General features: G+C 38.8%; 1 protein-coding gene across 1 annotated transcript; it reads left to right on the top strand.

Moving 5' to 3' along the window:
* The first annotated feature begins 1,199 nt into the window (after positions 1-1,199).
* Positions 1,200-20,512, top strand: elovl6 (ELOVL fatty acid elongase 6). Its single transcript, XM_067599879.1, has 4 exons — positions 1,200-1,457; positions 16,229-16,360; positions 16,669-16,820; positions 18,847-20,512. The coding sequence occupies exons 1-4, from the start codon at positions 1,375-1,377 to the stop codon at positions 19,287-19,289; spliced, it is 810 nt and encodes a 269-aa protein (XP_067455980.1). The 5' UTR covers positions 1,200-1,374; the 3' UTR covers positions 19,290-20,512.
* The last annotated feature ends 1,402 nt before the right edge of the window (positions 20,513-21,914 follow it).

Genomic DNA, 21,914 nt, shown 5'->3' on the forward strand with positions numbered 1-21,914 from the left:
TTAATTAGTGAAATGTCTAGACTGTTCTTTTTTAAGAGTGACTTGATGATGGCTGTTTTCAGGGCCTGTGGACAGAAACCTGAGAGAAGAGACATGTTGACAATCTGTAGAAGATCTGAGGCCATACTGGGGATTGGAAAATCATGCATTTTGCAGTCTTTAGTGGCTTTTGATTTTGTATAGCCTATATTGTTGATATTGAGATTAATAAAAATGGAAATAGATGGATACAAAGAAGCAATCCAGTATCTTTAACCAGCATAGCAGGGTTATCATCTAATCAGTAATATCTGTTCAATTTTGGCTTTTTATTACATTGTCTCATAACATTCAAATCATGCCTCATAAGTTGGTTGAAAATTGCATTTGATCATATGTATTGTGTTCATGCTTAGGATGAAAAGAAACTGTTCAAATTCTGTCCAAAGCTTTCTGCCACAACAGTTTCAGATTAACATATTTTCCGCAAATAATAAATCACTACAGACACTAAAAGAAAGCTACTGTATGATACAGGTTGTATTGTATTAAGTATTTAGCAGTCAAATGTATATCTTTCATATTTTTTACCTACTTTATACTGATTGTTTACTATGTAGCTATATTATACAGGGAAATGTCAATATTAGATTGGGATTCAAAATTAAGTAATTAATTAAGCTCAGGAACACTCCAAATTTTTAAATCGTAAAACTACCTCAGCACTATGCCACAGAGCATTCATAAAACTCAACTCAAAGTTAAATAAGCTTTATTGAACTGGACTGATGTGAAGTGGTTAATACAGAGTTAATTTAACTGCATTTCATTTACATGAGAAAAAGTTGGACACAACTGATCTGACGTGGACTAAGTAGATAATCTTTTTCTTATCTTGAATTGGTATTAATTTAGTAATAATGGCTGTTTCACCCTCAGTCACCATTAGGGAGGGGACTCTTTTTTTTTCCCCCATCCTTTCCAATCCTTTCCCAAGATGTCTGTCTTTTATATTCTTATGAATTAATCTTTTTTAAGCCCTTGCCTGGTCTCCTATGAAGCTTGGGATAGGTTGCATTTTGCTCGGCCTCTATAAAGGCCACTGAGACATATTTCTCTATACAAAAAAAAAAGTGCACCCTTAATGACGAGACGAGAGCCAATCTGGCGGCGTTAGGACCTGGGGCGCACCTTTCTGAGGAAGAGGGCGTAGGCTCGGTCAGCCTGTAGAAGAGGAAGGTGCCGACTGCCAAATTGCTCGCGCACAACCGCGAGGTCCTGACAGCAGCACGAGCGATGCGAGTCGAAGGCTGCGAGGAAACAAAATAAACAGAAACACCTCGGCCGAGTCTCGTCTTGTTTCAGCGGCGTGAAGAGCAACACAGCGCAGTGAGCATGTCGGTGCTAGCTCTGCAAGAGTACGAATTCGAGAGACAGTTCAATGAGGACGAAGCCATCCGATGGATGCAGGAGAACTGGTAAGGAAGGCTACACTGCCATGTAACGTCAGCGCCCCGTTTTTAATCCCACACTAAACATTTTTTTCACTGCAGATTCAACGCCGTGTGTGTACGTGCTGATTGTGAATTAGAGGCTGTAACGGCGCACATGCATCAGCCTTCGCTCATCGGGATTAAACCTCGCCGTATCCTATTATATCACGCTCCCTGTCATCATCCGCAAATTGCTGCTTGTGCTTCATAAAATGAACAAATTCACGCAGGCCTTGAGCCGCGTGCGTATGCGATGCTCTGCCATACTTCAAGCCTGTCTGAACTAATTGAATACTACCCACACTCCGCTTGCTGCATTGTCCATCTTTCACTCGGATAGGATTTGTCCTTGATTTCCTGCGATTTATTCTCCCGGCATCAGTTACCGCGATACTATTGTAAAGGTCATCCATGGCTCCAGCTGCCTCATCCATGTAGACAGCCGCTGGCCCAATATTGAACCAAGCCTGGCCCCAGGCTGACACTCCACATCCCCAACAGTCATCTCATATCTCACAGTTATGTCAGTAAAAAAAAAAACAGACCACTGTAATTGCATTTTTAAAAGACTACCGCACATACACTCATCGAGCACTTTTATTACGCATCATATTGAAAAGTGTTTCTAATATTTTGTCCACCACATTAACATAAGTATGTCCAGTCCACCACCACCGCCCACTGCAGCCTCGATGATAAACATAAAGTAGAATTATCACCTTTCTGACAATGTCAACAAAAACTGAACATATATAAGCGTCGTAAAATTAGAATTTAAGGCAAAGCTGTTGTATTGAATTGCATTAGATTGCATATATGATCCTGATAAAGTGGTCAGTGAGTGTAACTTACCATAAAATCCTAGGAATGTTGTAGTTTTCAGGCTCCATGTGTTATTGCAAGGTTACTCTACTTTGTACCATTCATGTGTTTCTCCATAGGAAATAAGAAAAAAAAACAGGAAGTTGGTATACTGATGAGCTAATAACTGATATGATCTAAAATGACTTCTATTTAATTTCATAAAGCCCGCTTGAAATGACTGGCAACCATAATTGAAGATGAAAACTCAATGAAGACATCTCATTGTTTGCCCAAGGGAGTGTCTGACAGACTTTGGACAAGCTGTAACAGTAGCCCAGACTGACTCCATATTATTAAGTAAACATTGTTTCGTGGTTGTGTGCAATGATGCGCTTCATATGTAGGTCATGTGCAGGGCCAGAGCAGCTATCTTTTTTGCATAAAGTCACTGGAGGGTCATTATTTGTCCAGGTCCCTGCCAGCAAGAAATGGTTCTAAGCAAAATCAAATGAGTCATGCGTAAGGTTAGCATGGGCTTCATTAAGCATTCAGTGGCACTGGGTTTGTAAGAAGACATCTGAGAGTAGCACACAGTGAGGAAGAGGCATTCATCTGGTTTCCTTCTATCATCTGTTTGAACTGTCTGTAGAAACACATTTAGAAAAATATTTTTAACACAAGTTCGGGTTGAATAGAACACATACTGTAGAGTCAGTCTCTGAATAGTTGCGTTCTTATTCACTGAAATGAAACTGTGTGTGTGTGAAAGAGAGAGAGAGAGAGAGAGAGAGAGAGAGAGAAAGGGAGAGAGAGAGCATGGGAGCAATGTGTAGGAGCTGTCCATACCCTGGTACTGACAACCGACCAATAACGTTCATCTTCTGATGTCTGCTGACAGAGAATTAGCCAATCACGTTGCAGCTGAACTGTGCTGACTTCTCTTTGCTGCTCCTGTAGTGGAGGATGTCAGACAGGGCCAGTGCACATGGCTGATAGAGGCAACAACTGTAGAAAATTGGATTGGATAGGTTGTTTATAGCACATATAATGTACAGTGAGCAACTGACTAAGAGTGGCATGTTTTTATAACTCAAGGATGAGATGGAGAAAGAAAATAAACAAACTAGTTTGAATGCATGTGTTTCGCAAAATAGAATAGACACAATATGATATGATGTACTAAATAAAGCTGTTTTTTAATGGTCAGTTCAGTAGGACACTTGGAAACCATCTGCAGTGACTTTATTCACAGACATGCACATCACAGTTTTATTCATTTATTTAGTCTGGGGTAAGGCATCTTTACTAAACCTACTACAATTAGGTTTTGACATCAGTTTAGCCAAGTGCACATCTCAGTTGAAGTAGTTTTTGAGTAACATGGGGTCACTTAGGACTAGGGTTGGGTGGGTAAGATTTAATATATTATTATTCCTTTATAAATGTCAGTTTAAATTCAGTTTTTGGCATATTATTTTAATAAGAAAAGAAATCAAATATTTCTAAAGCAAAACACACATTAATATTCAGAAGGTTTAGGTTTTCCACAAACAGTCTCTTGTCATTAATGGCAGTGTATTTTGTGGGTCATTTGTTTAAACGGTGAAGAAGAATCTAGTTGAATTTAAAGTGTTGCGTTAATTTTTCCGTGAGCTGTATGCACTGATGTTTGCTGATTCAGTGACATATTATTATAATGTATAGTGTTGCAGGAAATGCTATGTCATGTTAAAATGAAATTGTTTTCCGCAATGATTGCATTTTGCTATATCACTGCTGTCTGTGAAATGTAGATGCACTTCTTAAAGTGAGTTGTGAGCCATCATTTTGTAAATGCTATGCGCATGTGTCAGTGTAGGCCGGGTCCCATCTTCACTTTCAGGAACATCTATCAGTGGGTTTAAACATTTAAGTATATTGCATCCCACTTGGTCATGCCACCTCAGGTGTTTTACCTTTGACCACTGATGACAAATGCCTACTGATAGTCAACTGATTTGGCATGTGGTCAGAATTACATCATGCTTGATAGTCTGAACAGGTGTCTCAGTGCACAATTGCCTTTTTTCCCCACCTGAACACGCCCATAGCTGACAAAATAAGCTCCAAGTAGGAAAATGCTGTTGGCAGCAGGTTTTACCTGTAATATAACCGCCAGAGATGAGGATCACTGTTCATAACAACTGTCAATCAGGAAATCTATTCAAGCCCTGAAGGTAAGACCCATTTCTGGTATATTTAAGTGAGGACATTACTATTTATTTTGTCTGAAGTCTAACTTTTGAGTCCATTTGGTCATGGAAGGTCTTGGAGGTTGTGGAAATGGGAGATATCTGAAAATTTGAATGCAGAAATTGCATGGTGAAATATAATCTCTCAGTTTTTAGGTAATATTTTTGCTAATTTTGTGAGACTAACAACTAGGGCTAAATGATAGTTTTGAAATATGCCATTTTGAATGCATCATTTGCAATGCATTTAGAGTAGCAATGTTTATTGATGATGGGGAATAAGTCCATGAACAATGTAATATGTGAATGAGTGAAACAAGATGTAGAGAAGATTCTAGACATGACAGGAGGATCATATCATTGACGTTCAGATTGCACGTCCCTTTCAAAACTTCATTACGTGTGCACTTAATAGCAATTTTACATGACCAGTATCCCAGAAGTCAGTAAATGTGCTAAAAATAGTATTTGTGAGAAGAACTAGACTATTTTAGACCATTGGTTTAAAAAAAGTGACCATGGCTAGTTTCCTCTTTCTATCTAGCAGTATGAGTTCATTGGATCTGCTTTGCCTTGCAGTAAATTACATGTAATCATGTGGTGTGACTGTATTGATGTAGAAATGATATATTGTTTAATTTTGGTAGTAGCACTAGACATCTAGTGGCTGATAAGGGTAGATGATATGTTTTAGCCATCACTGTCAGAGGTGCTGGCAGGGTAGCTAGTTGAGATAATATGCTGCAGACAAACTCTCACAAACTACGCACAGTATGACTTCACTGGTAAACACCACTTATAGATATGTAATTCTTAGCTTGGGCCAAATGATATCATTGGGTCATTGTTGAAATCTGTTCATTTAATCTTGTAAAAGCCTTGTCAAACGGAGAGAAAAACTTCATATTTCAGACGTAATTTGAATCATTAAATGAGCCAGAAATAATTTTACTTTGTCAGATGCTCTTACGCCATCTCATATTATTATGTTGATGAATCAATTTCATTTACTATTCTTAGTGCAGCCTGAGGTACCTTCACTTTTCAGTTCACTTTTAGAGCTGACACGCACTAAGTAAGATATTTGTGTTTTGGTCCAGTCTTGAGCCATTGCTAAAGCAATCCAGATTTTTCTAAACAGATGCTGTGACAATGCATACTGTGTCTACATGTCATTGTTTTGCAGGGATGAATGGAGACTGGTACAAAGATCTGATGTGTTCCTTTGAGACTGGCAGCAGACAGCTCAGCATTGTGAAACGAGGACTGTTAAGCAACTAGTTGTAATAAGACTAGGAAGAGGAAGGAGTGGATATGGGCCTAGCTGCTGTTATTTAGTGACTTCAGTATCACCCCCTTTTCCTCTTATAATGAACAATACACAGGCACCAAAACATTTGCTGCCCAGTTACCTTCTCAACCTGGATTTGAGTAACGTGTACTGCAAAGTCCTACTCTGATATGTACAACCAGCAGAAAGTACTTCTGTGTAGTACTTATACCATGAGCATTTGAGGTAGTGTAGGAGCAGAGCAATATTCTGGATATACAGTAGAAAAATATATATTTATTACATACCAATGACACAGTAGAGGTGACAGTTTGTCAGACTTGGTATAGCTGATGAAATTATAATCTGCCAACCCCAAATAATCTGTGATTATACTAACATTTCATGTACTAACGTTTCTGTATACACAATAGGAAAAGTGTGAAAAAAAATCCTCAACTTCACATATTGCTGTCGTCAATCCTTTCCTGTTATTTCAGGAATGTTAGCATCAAACAACACCTGAGACCTGAGAAGCAAAGTGCAAAGCGTAGGTGCTGTCAGTACATTTCAGAGCAAAAGTGGCATGTCAACAGGGAGATATTAATATCGATGACTTTTTTTCTGTCACACTCTCTAAAACCCTTAGCACTCTTGTCCAATTTGATCTGTTCAACACATGTCCCTCAACTGTAGTACTGATCAAGGAAAGACTGGCAGATAAGATAGAGTAGGGAACAGGACTAAGATAGCTTGCTTTGATATTTAGCACAGTTTTAGTGAAAGTCTTTGCGTCACTAGTGAAAGGACTTGTGGACCTGGCACTGAATTAACCAAATCTTGCAAATAGGTTTTGGTTCTGTTGACAATCTCTACACCATTTCTTATCTCTTCTCTTCAAGTCAGTCATCTCTGACTTTTAAATTTTTCTCTCATTTGCATTTTTTTTTTAGGTTTCTTATTTGCATAGTGTAGTTTGAATTTCAGTGCATGTGAATTGAATCTGCAGTGATGCAAATGCCAAAAAAGCAATCCCAACAGAACTCATAGCTGTCCGTTCTCAGGTCAAATGGCACCTCTGTCAGTCTCACTACAAGGCCATTGCCAAGGGGGAAGCGGGCGTTAAAGTATGGCAAGGGTTCTGCGTGTTGTGACTTGGGCCAAATCTGTCTGCCATGCAGGAATCCTTATCTGGATGGGGCAGGAGGTTTAAGTAGGCATGCAGACAACTCTCCTTCAGACTTGATGTGACATTTAACTGTGTCAACACCAGCGTTTTGATATGCAACTGTTCTCTTCTTGATCGATCAAATTTGTGTTTCTCAATAAATTCTTTTGTTTCAAGACATCCAAGGTTCCTGGTATTTCTGCTTCAAGATTTTTCCATAACAACAGAATGTAATTAAACAGACAGATTACTCACTCTTCATGGTGTGGTGGGAAAATGTCACTGAAAATAATCAAATGAAAATAATCTAATACCAGGCCATTGTGTAATATACAATAGAGGATTATGTATGTCATTCAGAGTGAGCATTGACATTGTGTAGGTGTGTTTGTTTATTTTCTCCATAGTGATGAATTTGATTTGATTCTGTGCTATATTAAGGTTGCTGTGTTTTGCAGTGGGGCCTTACTAGCTAAAAGAGAGCTGTTACCCTCTTTTATACACACATCTTCAACCTGCTGACTCACTCTGTGCTCCCACAGACGTCATCATTCCTCATTACCATGCAGGTTGCTTGGAATCTGTGTTTTCTGTTTTTGAAAAGCCTCTGGGGTAGATAGCATCCCACCGGGTCTTTGTACTTTTGATGGATCTCTGGTGGTTTTGCCCCGAACTGATAACAAGGGCGGCGGAGCCCTTGAACACTGCAGTGAGACCGAACAATGTGTTCTTTGTTGTGGCCTCTTTTGTTTTTGTTAATTCCTACTAATTATATGATTCAGCTGCTCTACTGTTTTTACCGTCACATTGGAAATACGTTTGTAGGGTAAAATAATAATATATGTAATTAATTGTCTTTGTAGATTTCATGAGAGGTTTAGTGATGTTGCTTTGTTCTAAAGGTAGTGTTGTTGCTGTCAACACACAAAAGCTAATAATTAGGTTTTTGATTCAGACGTTGGGCTCATTTCCTATTCTGCAAGGTCAGGTTCCTGTGTGATTTGATGAATTAGGAGATAAGTTTCTAACGTCCAAGTCTCATGTTACTTATTCAGTCCACAAGGTCTCCTGCCTGTTGTCTCAGAGTGCTTATAGCCCTGTTGTTGGATGGATGAGACCAAAAGAGATCCGTCTTCAATCTAGCATAAGGTTATTTTGGTCATTACATATTTTAGTTATTTGTAAGAAGATTCTCTTCTCAACTGAGGAATTAAACTCATGTCCTTCTCCATAGTAGCTTGCATTGAACAGAAACAATCAAATATTACATTTATGGATGCCAGCATTACAGGCAGCAACTAACAGAGGATGCATAACTCAAAGTGCAGAGGGTATAGGAGAGGTTGTTATAATTACAGAGCAGGCATTTTAAAATGTTTATTGAAGAAATTGGTTTTCAGTTTTCAAATTGGGGTAGTAAGAATGAGGCTATACTTTAAAGCCATGGTAGCTGCCTCCTGTTTGTATTTTATGTGACCTGAATTTAATACATAGACTACCATGCCCATTACTTATTACTTTATTATTATTATTATTACCAATTAAAAAGATTCTTTATTGTCAAATGTGGCAAGAAAGACAACACACTTATTAGTTTGCTATTTGAAGAATATAAATGATTTCCATTGTAATTCTAAAGGTTCAGTTAAGAAAATGTGTTTCCTCTTGATACAGTTAAATGTAAAGTTGTGGTTATGAATGCTACCGCCAGCAAATGGTGATGCTAATCAGTCCTGACCACATTAACCTAGAGTCCACCCCAGGCTTGATGTTTTCTAGGCTGCTCTGCTCACGACTGGTGAGGCCAGAGATGAAGATGTGGGCTGGCTCTTTAGGAATTAAGGACTGCCTGGGGTGTCGCCGCGCTCTGGTGTCACATTCAGATCTCATCAATCTGTCAGGAAAGAACACCAATGTAAGCAACGTAAAGAGCATTTCATTGTACATTTCATTTGTATGAAGTTATGGTGTATGTCATTGAAAATATGTGAGTAAATAAATATGTTGTCCCTTTCAGCAGGTTGTAACAATATGCATGATTGTCCAGTTGGTCTCTAGGTTTTGCATTAGTTAGACTTTTGGTGTATCCATTGGGAGAGGTTTGATGCCTTTTTCATACAGGAGACACGCATCTGACGGGGGCCGATCCAGATAAAATTCAGGATTCAGTTTGACCCATGTCACTGTGTGAGTCTGAATAGGGTATGCTTGACACCACCATATAAGTTAAGCATTGAAATCACTTGTATATTATGTTAAAGTTTCTTTACCCAAGGCTTCTTATGTCTGATGATACCTGCCTGCATACTGCCTTTGTACCTGCGGGATTAAAAAGTATATCTACTAGGTGGCAGATGAGGGCTAAATTATCCCTGGCTGATACTAGAATATAAAAATAAAATCGGACAAACGGCGTCACATTGCATTTGAGTGACATGGTTCCCATTTAGCCAAAGATGTTGTACATCTTTCCAAATTTCCTCAACATCACACTGATGTCCTATTGGTTGGACAAACAGAGGAGCACAGCTTGATCCATAGCCTTTAGGTGTGGTCACAGATTTCCTATCACAGAATCTTGTGAAAGGAAGCTGTAAACCTCTAATTACTACCTTTTGTAAGCCATAGTGAAAAAAGGTTTTTAGTAAAATAAATATGCAGTAAGGATTTGGTAAAATGCTCAGTATGCACTGTGCTTATACTGTTTTGGTGCTATGCAATACAAGCTTCCTACAAGCCATTGGTCTTGCTGCTTAAAATAAGCATGACTCAATATGTTCTTAAGTACTTAACAGGCTGAAATGATTACCATTCAACAAAAGTCCTCTTCTATGTCATGAATCGATAAATTGTCCTTTCATGGGGGTCATCAGATGAAAAGAATAAAATAAACCAATGAGTGATAGTGTCTTACAGGCCTGGTAATTTTAATGTTCCTCGTGGAATTGCATGCTGTAACTAGGAGGACTGGCGGGTGTGTTACTGACTGGATTATATCTGAGAGCTTCCCGGATGACAGATTATTCTGTAATAGCTAGGTCTTATTTACAGTACCTCTTGGTCTTATTTAATGGTTTGCTGCTCATCCTACATTTTGATACACTAATTGTAATTGCCTCTCCACTGTCAGACAACAGTGCCAGGGTTACATACCCTTAACTGGTCTTTGTGTGTGTGTGTGTACTTTCATGCATAAACACACATTTGTTGTGCTTCTAGTTGTATGGGTATATTTGACACTATAAACATACACTTTAGTCAGACAGTTAGACACCAGCACACTGGCACAGGCGTGCAGACTCATCCTCAGACTGCAAACTCAGGATTACGTAACGGGTGAAATCTCCTGGACCAGCTAATACAGATCCAAGTTCCACAGCAGGTTATCCAGCAGCTTTATACAACACTGTCAGTGGGGGAGGGGAGGGGCTATGGGATCAGGATCCTTATTATATTTTGTACTGTACTATATTGGCTACATGCGAGCACGTGGACCACCTAAAACCACAAGCATAAAGTGCACACCTCTGTTGTGATTTACAGTCCCAGTCCTTAAAGCTGAAGTCTAGACCTGTTAGTTTACTGAACAAATGTTTATAGGTTTTTATGCTTTTTCTCAGTGGCAGTTGTCTTGTTTGAAGTTAGAATAAGAAAACCTTGTGAGCTAAACAACAAGTGCAATCCTCATATTATGTTGGGCTATAATGATACAGAACATCTCTAGAGTTTTGGTTTATTGGCTTTTAACAATATGTTCTTCACCCTTTCAGATATGAACGCCCTTTTTTTTTGGATGTCTCAGATATTCAGTATGATTTGGCAATGCTTCAACTGGGCCACCATCCAGCGTCTCACCCAGTGATAACAATCACACATGAGAGAAAGAGATGCCAGAGATACCATACCTACCTCACTGAGCAGCTCTTGTTATACATGGACTTTATTTGCACATTATATCAACCATGGTCATAGTTTCATTTTGAACAAGTCTTTTACTCAACACATTTTCAATATAGTAGTGATAATATAATGTTTGTCCACATTGTTACATGGTCATGTAATGCCTATATGATTTATGTAGTGTTCCTGAATCCTCTGTAAAGAAATGTAACATTTTACTTTTCATTTCAGTAGATCAAACGTTAGATATATGAAACAAATTCAGGTACACAACACATGCACTTCAACTGAGGCAGTGAATGAAGCCACTGCTGCTTACTGAGTAAAAGCCAGCTGGAGAAAAACAGCTAGTTTCAAACATTGCAGCAAGTGAGAAATCTTTGCCGATTTTGTTAGTACTACATGCTGATCCTCCCTAGAAGAGCTCTGACATTGTAGTTTTTCATTTGTGCAGCCTTGGCCTGCTCTGACAAACAGCAGCAGCGAGCCTCTTGCCACACCCCTCTAATATATCATCCTGTCCAGAAGTGCTAGTTCCAAAATTCCTGCTTCAAGTTTTGTTTTTTCCATTGTATTGAAATATATTTTTTAAAATTGGTAGAAGATTTAATTGGCTTTTTATGTCTGTTGATCTGTTTGTTGTCCTGTCTCTTAATAATTCAACAGATCAATTTGCTGTTTGATCTCTTTCCTCTTTATTAGTTTCAGATTTTGTTGTTAGCATTATTTGTTAATTAACTCAAATAACTTAACTTAAATATCCACTGTAAATCATGACTACAGCCAGAGGTAGTAGCAGAGCATGTTCAGTCAAGCTTGATGTCATTCAAAGCTTTTAAAGTGACATTTAATAATCTTTGACTTTTCTCAGCTTCTATAACTCGAAGAGGAGAATGTAACACCAATTATAGAAGTGATCCTCTACATAATCTCTAGTACGCTAATCATCCTGCCATATGTGAATTTCTTTATAAGGTTTAGTATTTTGGGAAATAAATTGGCAGTGTCTTGGAATTCCAGTAGATGGAGAGTTTGTTTTAATCCAGAAATAGAAAGTGAATTTTAAAGGGCAGCATATGAAGCATATTTTTGAATACTTGGTTGTTTTGTGCTGCATATCAGTCAAAATATATATTTTTGTCCTTTCCATTGGCTAGTTAAAACATTATACCACCTACATGATAGCTATTATTCTGTCAGACATGTAACTTGTTTGTAAACTCCATGTCTTCAATGTCATTTTTTGGGTGAATTTGAGTACTCAAGCTCAGTAGCAGAGTTGTAGAGGCACCGGGGACATGAGGGGATGATGTGAATTCACACTGATGTCTCAAATAGATTCTTGTGACTGCAGCCATAGCTTGGCTGCAGCTGGCACTTCAGAGCCTTTGCAAAGACAGCAGCAGCACCTCCCCCACCACCTCAACCAACTTGTCAGCTTTGACCATGCCCTTGGGTTTCTTTATCCTTTATTTTTTTTCTGACAGCAGTGTAATCTGTCTTCTAAATATACGGCAGTAGGCCATGGACATCTTAACCTTTGGCTTAGTCTACTTACACATGATAACGATAAAACACTGAGGGACATTCCTCCATACCTTTTGTGCTAGAACTGAAACATCATACATTGCAAAAATTATTGGGGTAGTTGTTTCAGTAGACTGATTTTGGCTCAAATGCTAAATTGCATGTTAAACTAGTTGAGATTGTTCTTTCAAATCACACAGTAATTTCAAAATTGAAAGAGTGTAATGATATGTGTTTTGATAGAGCTTGAGTTCATGTCAGTTGACTACCCAAGTCCCAAATGTAAGCATAGCAGGAACGAGTGGGCAGAATAACTCGCTGATCTCTGATGATATGAGTAGAGGATGATACCACATGGCGTGCGCACAGTGGGCACACGTATACACACTTCACACACAGTGAACTTATGTTGGGAGAGTAAGCAGGGACGGTTGGTTACACACTGTGGCAGTCCCAAAGACTCGTCATCTTGAAAAATACACTGGGCAGAGGACACATTTTTGAATGCTAAAAGTCTTGGTGTCCCCATTTTCTTTTCTAAGGTTACATTGTTCTGTTGTCTCACAGAATACACTTTAAGTAAAAGTCATTTTATTGATATTTCTTTTCTCTTGACTTTATTTGCATATTTGGTATTGAGGTAATCCAAAAGTTATGGAAAGTAATCAAGTTACATTACTTAAATATTGTGATACTTGGATCAGCACTACATTACTGTGGTTGCAAATGAAGAATAGGTCTGCAACTAGTAAAAAATAAAATGTATTACGTAAATGTTTACCTTATTCAATTGAAAATATTTTATAATCATGTAGCCTGTAAAATTTCAAACATGATGACAAGTATCCAATACATTTCAGACCTCCTATTGCTTAGTTTTACTTAATTAATGACTTTTGCATTTAATTAATTGTTATTGACAAACTATCTGGTGATTGAATCATACACAGGCTGTACTTGCTTCACTAAAAACAGTAAGTGAATGCCATAAACCATATCTGTGTGGGATGTCATTACATGTAAAATGTATACTACGGCACTGGTCTTTGAAGCTAATTTGACAAAGTGGCCAAACTGTGGAATTACAACTACATTTTTTTTTTTTTGAGTGCACTATCAGAATTTGATCCATTCGGTCCGATCACATTTTGAAAGTAGTAGAGCCGCACGATTGAATTGTTTTATCCCCATTCAAGTTAGCCAGAGGGCTAAACTGGAAGTTAGCTGTCTCAGCCGCTCTATGGGCCACATGCCCCCATAGAGTGTGCGCAGTATGTTTTCATCCGGGTGGTTTCTTTACAGTGGAAAGTGGCTTTTTTGGTTTCATGCACCACTGAGCAACTTTCATAGGAATGAACAGGGAGGCCCCGCCTCCGACACTGTATCCAGTTCTCTTTATATATCCATGTATACTACACGCTGCAAAGCTTAGCTTAGGCTGTATATCACTGTGACCTTTGACCTGTCAGCAGTAGCGACAGTCCACAGAGGGGGAATGCTGAGATTGTTGCTCCTCTGCAATCCTCCCTGCCTTACTATGTAGGCCACTGTGTTTTGTGTGTTGCTCTGTTCTCCCCTCCTTCGTGTGGTGTTAAGGAACAGTGATGTCATTCTGCAGTCCAGCCCTGTTGTCATTCTGTGAAAGCAGCTCCTTTTGACTTTCAGTGGACTGCTTTGTCCTTTGTTCAGTGGAGGTGGCCTAAATCGGTTTGTGGGCCTCCTGCAAGAACAGAGAGATGGCATCTATTGTCCTTAGCATATGGACACACAATGAAGTCCACTGTTTAAAACAATTGACAGTGTTTCTGCAAAGAGGGATTCACATCTTCATGAACTTATCTGTCAGGGGCCGTTTGAAGGAATAGTTTCAACTTCACATCCTGGCAGTGTTTTCTTTGCAATAAGAAAAGATGGAGAAAAACAAAAGTAAATAGGCAGGCAGAAAAAGTTTTAATCGGCAGTAAACCGTTGAAACATCAGTGCTAACTGATATTCAGCTTATGTTATGACTGCCTTAACAACATCATCACTATTTCAATCTATGACCTCAAACATTCCAACCAGATGGAATAAATGCTTCTGTGACATTGTTTAAAAAACAAATCATTGGCTGCATGACAATTTAAGGTGTTCCTATTATTTTGTCCGGTCCCTGTATATCACACAGCCATGTTTTTTTTTTTTGTGTGTTTTTTTTTTGCCTAGCCTACACACCTGGTCAGCAAAACTAAAAGTGCTGTTGTTGCCGTGCTGTGCTGAGGCTGCAAAACAGAACAGGATGTATTGCTGTGTGCACGTAGCATATGTGACAGTTCTGTGAGAAATGTTTGTGTTTCTAGTGCGAGTTATGCACAGACCTTTGACTGGTATAGCATGTTTTTTTATACTGTATATAACAATGGCATGTGGCATTGAGAATATGATCCTATCCTTGGTAATTAAAATGAAAGACAAAATCAAAAAATGTTTTTAATAGAATAATTTATCCCAGTCATTTCCATTGAGTAATTAATTTAAATTTAGCCTTTATTTCAACATCATGTTGTTCTCTCTCTATAACTTCTAAACAGCAGGACTAAAACAACATCACTGAACTGGAACATGACTCCTCGGGCTAGTTTTTATGCTACCCATCATCCCTAGGTCTATGAGTCCTGGAGGTCCCAGAATGCCTCATTCCTCTGCCCTCTGCAGTGTACTCCGAGAGCAAACCTGATTCACTTATTTATTTCATTCTTGAGGGCGGTACTGAATATGCATTGTTTTTTTAATCACCACCATGCAGTTACACACACGTCTCTAGCTCTGTCCACTTAGCAGCCCTACTGTGGCTCTAGTGCCTTGCTCATTGGCATCTGCAACTGTAATACGTTTTTTTTTTTTTGTCCTAAGTTTTTTGGCTAGTGCTGCCATAAACCGTTACGCTGCTCTCCGTCCAATAGACCAAACAGTGTTTTGGACAAAGCCGCTCTAGTTTTAGGCAACATGCCCCAATCTTCTGTTGGTCTTACTCAGCATCCAATCTGTCAAGTCGACCACCTGTGTTTTTTAATTGTGCTGAGCTCTGGGATATGCTATTCTTTAGATCCAGTTGGGCCAGGTGGTGCTCCAGCACAAGCCCTCCACTTCATGTGGCACAGCAGTGATCTCTGACAAGTCAATTAAGGCAAACATGAGGCACTGAACGGTGGGAGTCGGGAGTGAATAGAAGCAATAACTGCAAACTGAAAGCTAAGCATTTAGCGACAGTTGGTGCTGGACTCGAGTCATTAAATCATAACTTTTGGCACTGCCTGTGAAGTCAGTACAGCAGTTTATGTTTTGTAAATTGTACAAAGAAAGGAAAAGGAGCAGTTAGAGGAATATACTTTTTATTGTTATTGTCTTTTATAAACCTATATATTTTTTTGTTTGTTTAAAATGGCACTCAGCACTCAGTAACTACTGTGAAAAGACTCTTGAGGGAAGTACATGAAGGAAAAGTCCACCTTTGATCACAACAACATCAGTTTGCGATGTGCATAAAGTGTGTAGTTGCGTGGGCCCAGAAGCGCAGTGTACACGCTGCCTCTAGTTATAGGGTGGATTTGGAACTTAATCTATTTCAACATATTTTTTCTATGTATAAGCCTTGCACTATTTTTGTCATATTTATGCTGTTATTCTGTCGACACTGCACATTTGTTGCAGAAAATCAGTTTTAGCAGCTCACTACAAGCTGCCCAGTGTGTCGCGTCTGTGATTGTATGAATATTCACCAATCAACCAAACATAATCAGCATAGTAACCTGTGGAAGTACAGGTTATGAAGTCAAAAGAAGGTTAATGTCAATTTCTTTCCTTTGTTGTGTAACAGGAAGAAGTCCTTTCTCTTCTCTGCACTCTACGCTGCCTGTATCCTCGGGGGCCGCCATGTCATGAAACAGAGGGAGAAGTTTGAGCTGAGGAAACCGTTGGTGCTATGGTCGCTCACACTTGCTGTATTCAGGTGAAAAAGACTTGATATTATTAATTAAAACAAATGTACGTATTTTTATAAAGCTCAGAGAGTAACCTTAATTATGTAATATAAAACTGAACGTCTGTATACATGTAATTGGACTGGGTTTGAGTGTGTGGACACGACTTTGGTTGCAGGTTGCCTTTTAGCTTGCACATACTGGTCTTTAGCTGGTATGGTGTCGAAGAGAAAATGTATCAAATGTTTAGTTAATCCATGGCCTAATTAAATGCATATTGAATGCATTTTTCCACTACAATGATTTATTATGTCTGCATTGTTTCTTGTCCATGTAGTATATTCGGTGCCATCCGTACTGGGAGTTACATGATGTACATCCTGATGACGAAAGGGCTCAAACAGTCAGTTTGTGACCAGAGCTTTTACAACGGGCCTGTCAGCAAGTTCTGGGCATACGCCTTTGTACTTAGTAAAGCACCAGAACTGGGTAAGTCTTGACCTTTTTATGGCATGTCTCATATTGTTTGTGTACTTCATTTCAGTGTGTCAGTGAAGTGAGAGCCAACATTTAACACTGCCAAACAACAATAGCATGTTGGTGAAATACTATGCTACTGTAATGAAATGCTAATAATGTAAATAAATCATCAATAATATTTGATTTCCTAGACTTCTATATTGATATTTTAGACATTTTCTCACTTAATATACCACTGAAGAACCTCATATTTGTCCATCCTCCCCTAAATGTACCCTGACCTTTGGAGTTTAATATTTTATGTTTTTAAAGATCCTTTTCTTCCTTTATGGTTCCTTTTGTTGCCCAAGCATAACCCCCAGGCTTCAACCTAGAACAGTTGTTCTACTCAGTAGGAATAGAAAGTGGCAGATGCTTATTGCCCTGGTTTTCTCCGTCTGGTTGTAGTCCAAACCAGCAGGATCATGACTGTGAAGGCTGGAAACCTAGACTGTCACTTTGTACCCACAAGGCTCAGAAACACAAATTCATTGTCATTGCTGACTAAACACATAAAGCAGGAACGTGTACATATAGGCCTATAGTATGCTTCTGTACTAAGGCGTAATGTCACAAATGACATGACTGTCATGCTCACATACGTATAGATGTCACACAGTATATTAAGCAGTGGAATTGCTGGTATTACAAGGAAAACAGAAGGTCACAGATGGCTGACATAATTCTGATACAATAATTATAGTTATTTAGATTTTGAAGTAGCTTTCACATTGCAATGTTTTCCATAATAAAAAAACCCAAAAATCTGGCAAACACTGAATATAAAATCACTGATGACATTACATTGACTTTGTTGCCAAATAAAAAAGAAATAACGTTTTTAAAAATACTAAGGGTAGACAGCCTATTTTCCTCAAAATTGGCTTGTTTTTCTTTTGTCTGTATCCATAGTAGTTGTATCAGTTTAATGTTGAATGTTCTCCATATTATCATTGTAATGGGTAATAAATTGGGGCAGTAAATACAGCTTTTGCTGCCACTTGCGTTTCTGTTCATTATTTATTTTTATTATTATTTTTTTCCTTACCGCACAAATTAACGAAGCCATTCAAACTGTCGAAAAATACTTTTTGAATATAACTTATATCATAGTATAGTTACATACTCACACTCTCCTACCAGGCTCTTGGAAGCAGTCAAAAATTACTTTCTCTGGCAGTTAGCATGTATAAGACTGCCTGTTTGTCTTTTTGAGCTCCTTATCATCTGTCACAGTGGTATTTGGCAGCTTGACATATTACATTTCTGCAGTAGAGATATTGCAAGACGCTTTTGACTCAGAAAAACATGTTACACAAGCCTTCAGAAACTTCTGCAGGTTAAACTTGACTAATGAAACACATTTAGTGCTGACTAACTCTAACATACTCACTATAAACAGACCTTAAAACACTGGCTAGCCTAGCAACATTAATGCTATAAACAACCCATAATGCAACACTCTGTGTAGAAGTTGGTTTTACACCAGTACTTAATCCATTGAAAAGAATATCTGATGTTGTGAACACTTAATTGTCTAGACCCTGAATATAAGACGACCCCAATTTTTCAGACGTATTTCCAGGAAAAAAAACAATACAGTAAACTTTTTGAATGCATTTATTCCTGTTGTAGTCTATTCTTCATAGCCTCTTTAGTCTAAATGTCTATATTTATTCTGGTGTTGTCATTAAGAAGCTGACCTTGCAGCAGGAATATTGGTCGGCATTCGGCAGGCACGTCATTTGAAACGTCATTCTTTATGTCAAGCCTGAGAGAATTACTAATGTCTCTTGACTCTGCAACGGACATGACGTGATTGCATTACCCTGGTAACGCAGTAACCACGGCACCTCCATGTTTGTGCCAAGGGCTTTGTGGTTTTACATTGCTTATTTAGCCAATATTTTAAGCTTATTTGAGAGCAATTTAAATCACAGCCAGCCATTTTGAATGATAGCTGATTTTTCCTTTTCTCCTGTTCCCGTTCCCCCAGGTGACACTCTCTTCATCGTCCTGAGGAAACAGAAGCTCATCTTCCTGCACTGGTACCACCACATCACCGTGCTGCTCTACTCTTGGTACTCCTATAAAGACATGGTGGCTGGTGGTGGATGGTTCATGACCATGAACTATTTGGTCCACGCCGTCATGTACTCTTATTACGCTTTGAGGGCGGCTGGCTTCAAGGTGTCGCGCAATTTCGCCATGTTCATCACACTCACCCAGATCACCCAGATGCTGATGGGTTGTGTGGTCAACTACCTGGTGTACTCATGGATGCAGCAGGGCCAGGAGTGTCCATCCCACATGCAGAACATTGTGTGGTCCTCCCTCATGTACCTCAGCTACTTTGTGCTCTTTGTCCAGTTCTTCATCGAGGCCTACATTGGCAAGTCCAAATCATCGGCTATGGCTGTCACCAAGAAGAGCGAGTAAAAAAATGCCATAAGTATGGGAAGAAGGGAGATGATGAAGAAAAGGGAGGTGGGAATGGAGAGCAGGTACCAGTGACTTGAGAGAGTCTGTTAGGGTTGGGTAGGGGTTGCTGGAATGAAAGATGGATGATGGAGTGGGTGCATAGAGGCCCGGGGGAGTAGGGGTGGGATGGGAGGGGGGGGGGTCAAGAAGATGGCTGGTGTTTGTGCTTGAGCATTACTAATAATGTGCAGATCTAAAATGCCCCAATGGAGGTTACGTCTCCGTTAAGGGAAGCAGCGCCGCCATGATAAGAAGCCATCACGAGTTGTCCACCTGAAGTTTAAACGCCCCTTTTTGAATTCACAATGAATAGTTTTTAAAACCTAAAAGATAACAAAAGGACAGAATCGCCAGATTTAAAAAAAATTACATCTGCCATGTGCATATGTTTACTTGATATTAAAAAAGATATTAATTGGTACATATGAAGATGGATGGAGTCAGCGTTTACTTGAGCCATCTGAGTATGTTTTTGTCCGTCTGTCATCAGTGTTTGTTGTTTTGTTTTGATCTGTCAAAGGAAAAGTTAAAGACACTGGTGAGTGTGTGAAGCTGCTGAGTGTTGGTGGTTGATATGAGTTGATGGGGTGAACGGCACTGTATCTTCTGTGACTTACATTGCAAAATGCGATATTTTCTCAGGTCTTAGGTTATCTCTTTCTTAATATAATATGCATATCAAGACAAAGTAGACATGTTTAACATCAGCACCGGTTTACAGTATGGCTGAAATTCATCTAGAACGGGCGCATAGTTGAAAAAAGTATGACTGATTGGAGGAACACGTCTCCGATGACCACACTGCTCCTGGGCATGATGGGAAACAGATGCTGACAGTGCCCTGCTTCACCACTCGTCATGACCTTGCAGAAGTTGCCGACCACACTTGGAAAATGACTTGCCATTGATTTCCAAATGCTTCTCTGTGTTAAAGGGTCCCTACCAGTGAAGAGAACCAGTCTGTTGGACACTGAAAGATTAAATGGAGGACAAACATATTTATGTTTAGCAAAAGAAAAAAAATCAAACATGCAAATTGTCAAAATCTGCTGTATTGACTTTTAAAAAATAGTATGTATCCTTAATGGTGTCTGTTGTGCTATTGTGCATTTGCACTGTATCAATGTCAAAAATGTGTTGCTGAAAAACTTAACGTACGAACAAAGAGTGCAAAAATGTGACATTCTGCCTGTGGTGTGTTTATTTCAGCTACAACATCTTGGCATTGCACACTTACCCTTTTTTTTTTGGTGCTCAACCTGAAAAGTCATTTTAGTGGTTTTGTTAGAATTACAAGGAGCAATATTTAGAAGAAAAAAAAAGGTCACAAGGTGATTATCACTTCTAGATAGTATATCTTTTCAAGTAGACAATTGATTCAGTGAATCTTAGTGGATAAGTTGCATACCTGCTACATGAGCTCTACAGTGTATTAAGGATCCCGCTCTCTGTATTCACTTGAGTCACTAGAGCCAATATGTGTCACCACTAAACACAATTTGCTGGTACCAATTATAAACAGCATACATGACTTAAGTAATTGAGGTAATTGGCTTAACCAATTAACCATTCCACAGTTGCAGCTGGACTTGCATTAGAAGTGTTTACATGCACTGCACCTGGCCTCCCCCTAGAGGTGCAATTGTGGAATAAAGTTTTATCATTGAGACTAACTACATTTTTCAAAAAATGTTAAATGGATAGATCCGTCATTTTGAGTGAGGACACTTGACTATTTAGTTTTTTTTTTAAAAATGCTCTGTGCTCTATTCTATGTTAATTATTTTGGTACATTGGTCATCTAACAGAATGTTTTATTATTTCTTGTGGTTCATTATAGGCCTTAAGATTGCCACAGAGAAAAATAAAATTTTCATGTCTTTCATTGAAATGTCATGCATTGTGATGTGTTAATGGTGCAGCATAAAGCAAAAGACTGAAGCTAGAATAGTTCTGTAAATGATAGGCTACAGTACAGAAATAAAGCAAATACCGTTCCAGACAGAGAAAAACATCCTGTTGAAAAAGCCAGTGGAACAAATGATTTGGTCATGTTTGATTCTTGGTGGATTCTACCACAACCACACACACACAAAAGCAAACTCATGATGATTATAGTTAAGTTATGTAAAACTCATGTAAGTAGCAGGTAGACATGCATGATTAATTAGTTTAGCTTTCACCAATGTGTTTCCTTATTTAATAGACTTTTCAACCAGAACAGAAAACATGGTAGCCGGAAGTGACCCACCCCCTTTCCCATTTCGTGGGACAGCAAAAATGTGAAATGCTAGTTCGTCCCTCTGGCTGATCCAGTTTAGCACAATCTCGACAAAAATATCTTGCTTCACGCCGCCATCTTTCTTTGGTTCAAAAAAATAGTTGTGCACCATAGCCGCGCATTTGTGAATGAATCGAAAAATTGTCTCGTGGAGCAGGAGAGCTACTATTTTTTCACAGGTTGGATAGAATAAATTTTGAGGAGTCTTGAAATGTCTTCGAAACGGCGGTGAGTGTTGTCAGTCGACCTGATATATCAAAGTTTGAATTGTTTTTAAATTTGAAAAACACATTGGATAGCTA

This window comes from Thunnus thynnus, chromosome 9 (genome assembly GCF_963924715.1).
Source record: "Thunnus thynnus chromosome 9, fThuThy2.1, whole genome shotgun sequence".
Taxonomy (NCBI): domain Eukaryota; kingdom Metazoa; phylum Chordata; class Actinopteri; order Scombriformes; family Scombridae; genus Thunnus; species Thunnus thynnus.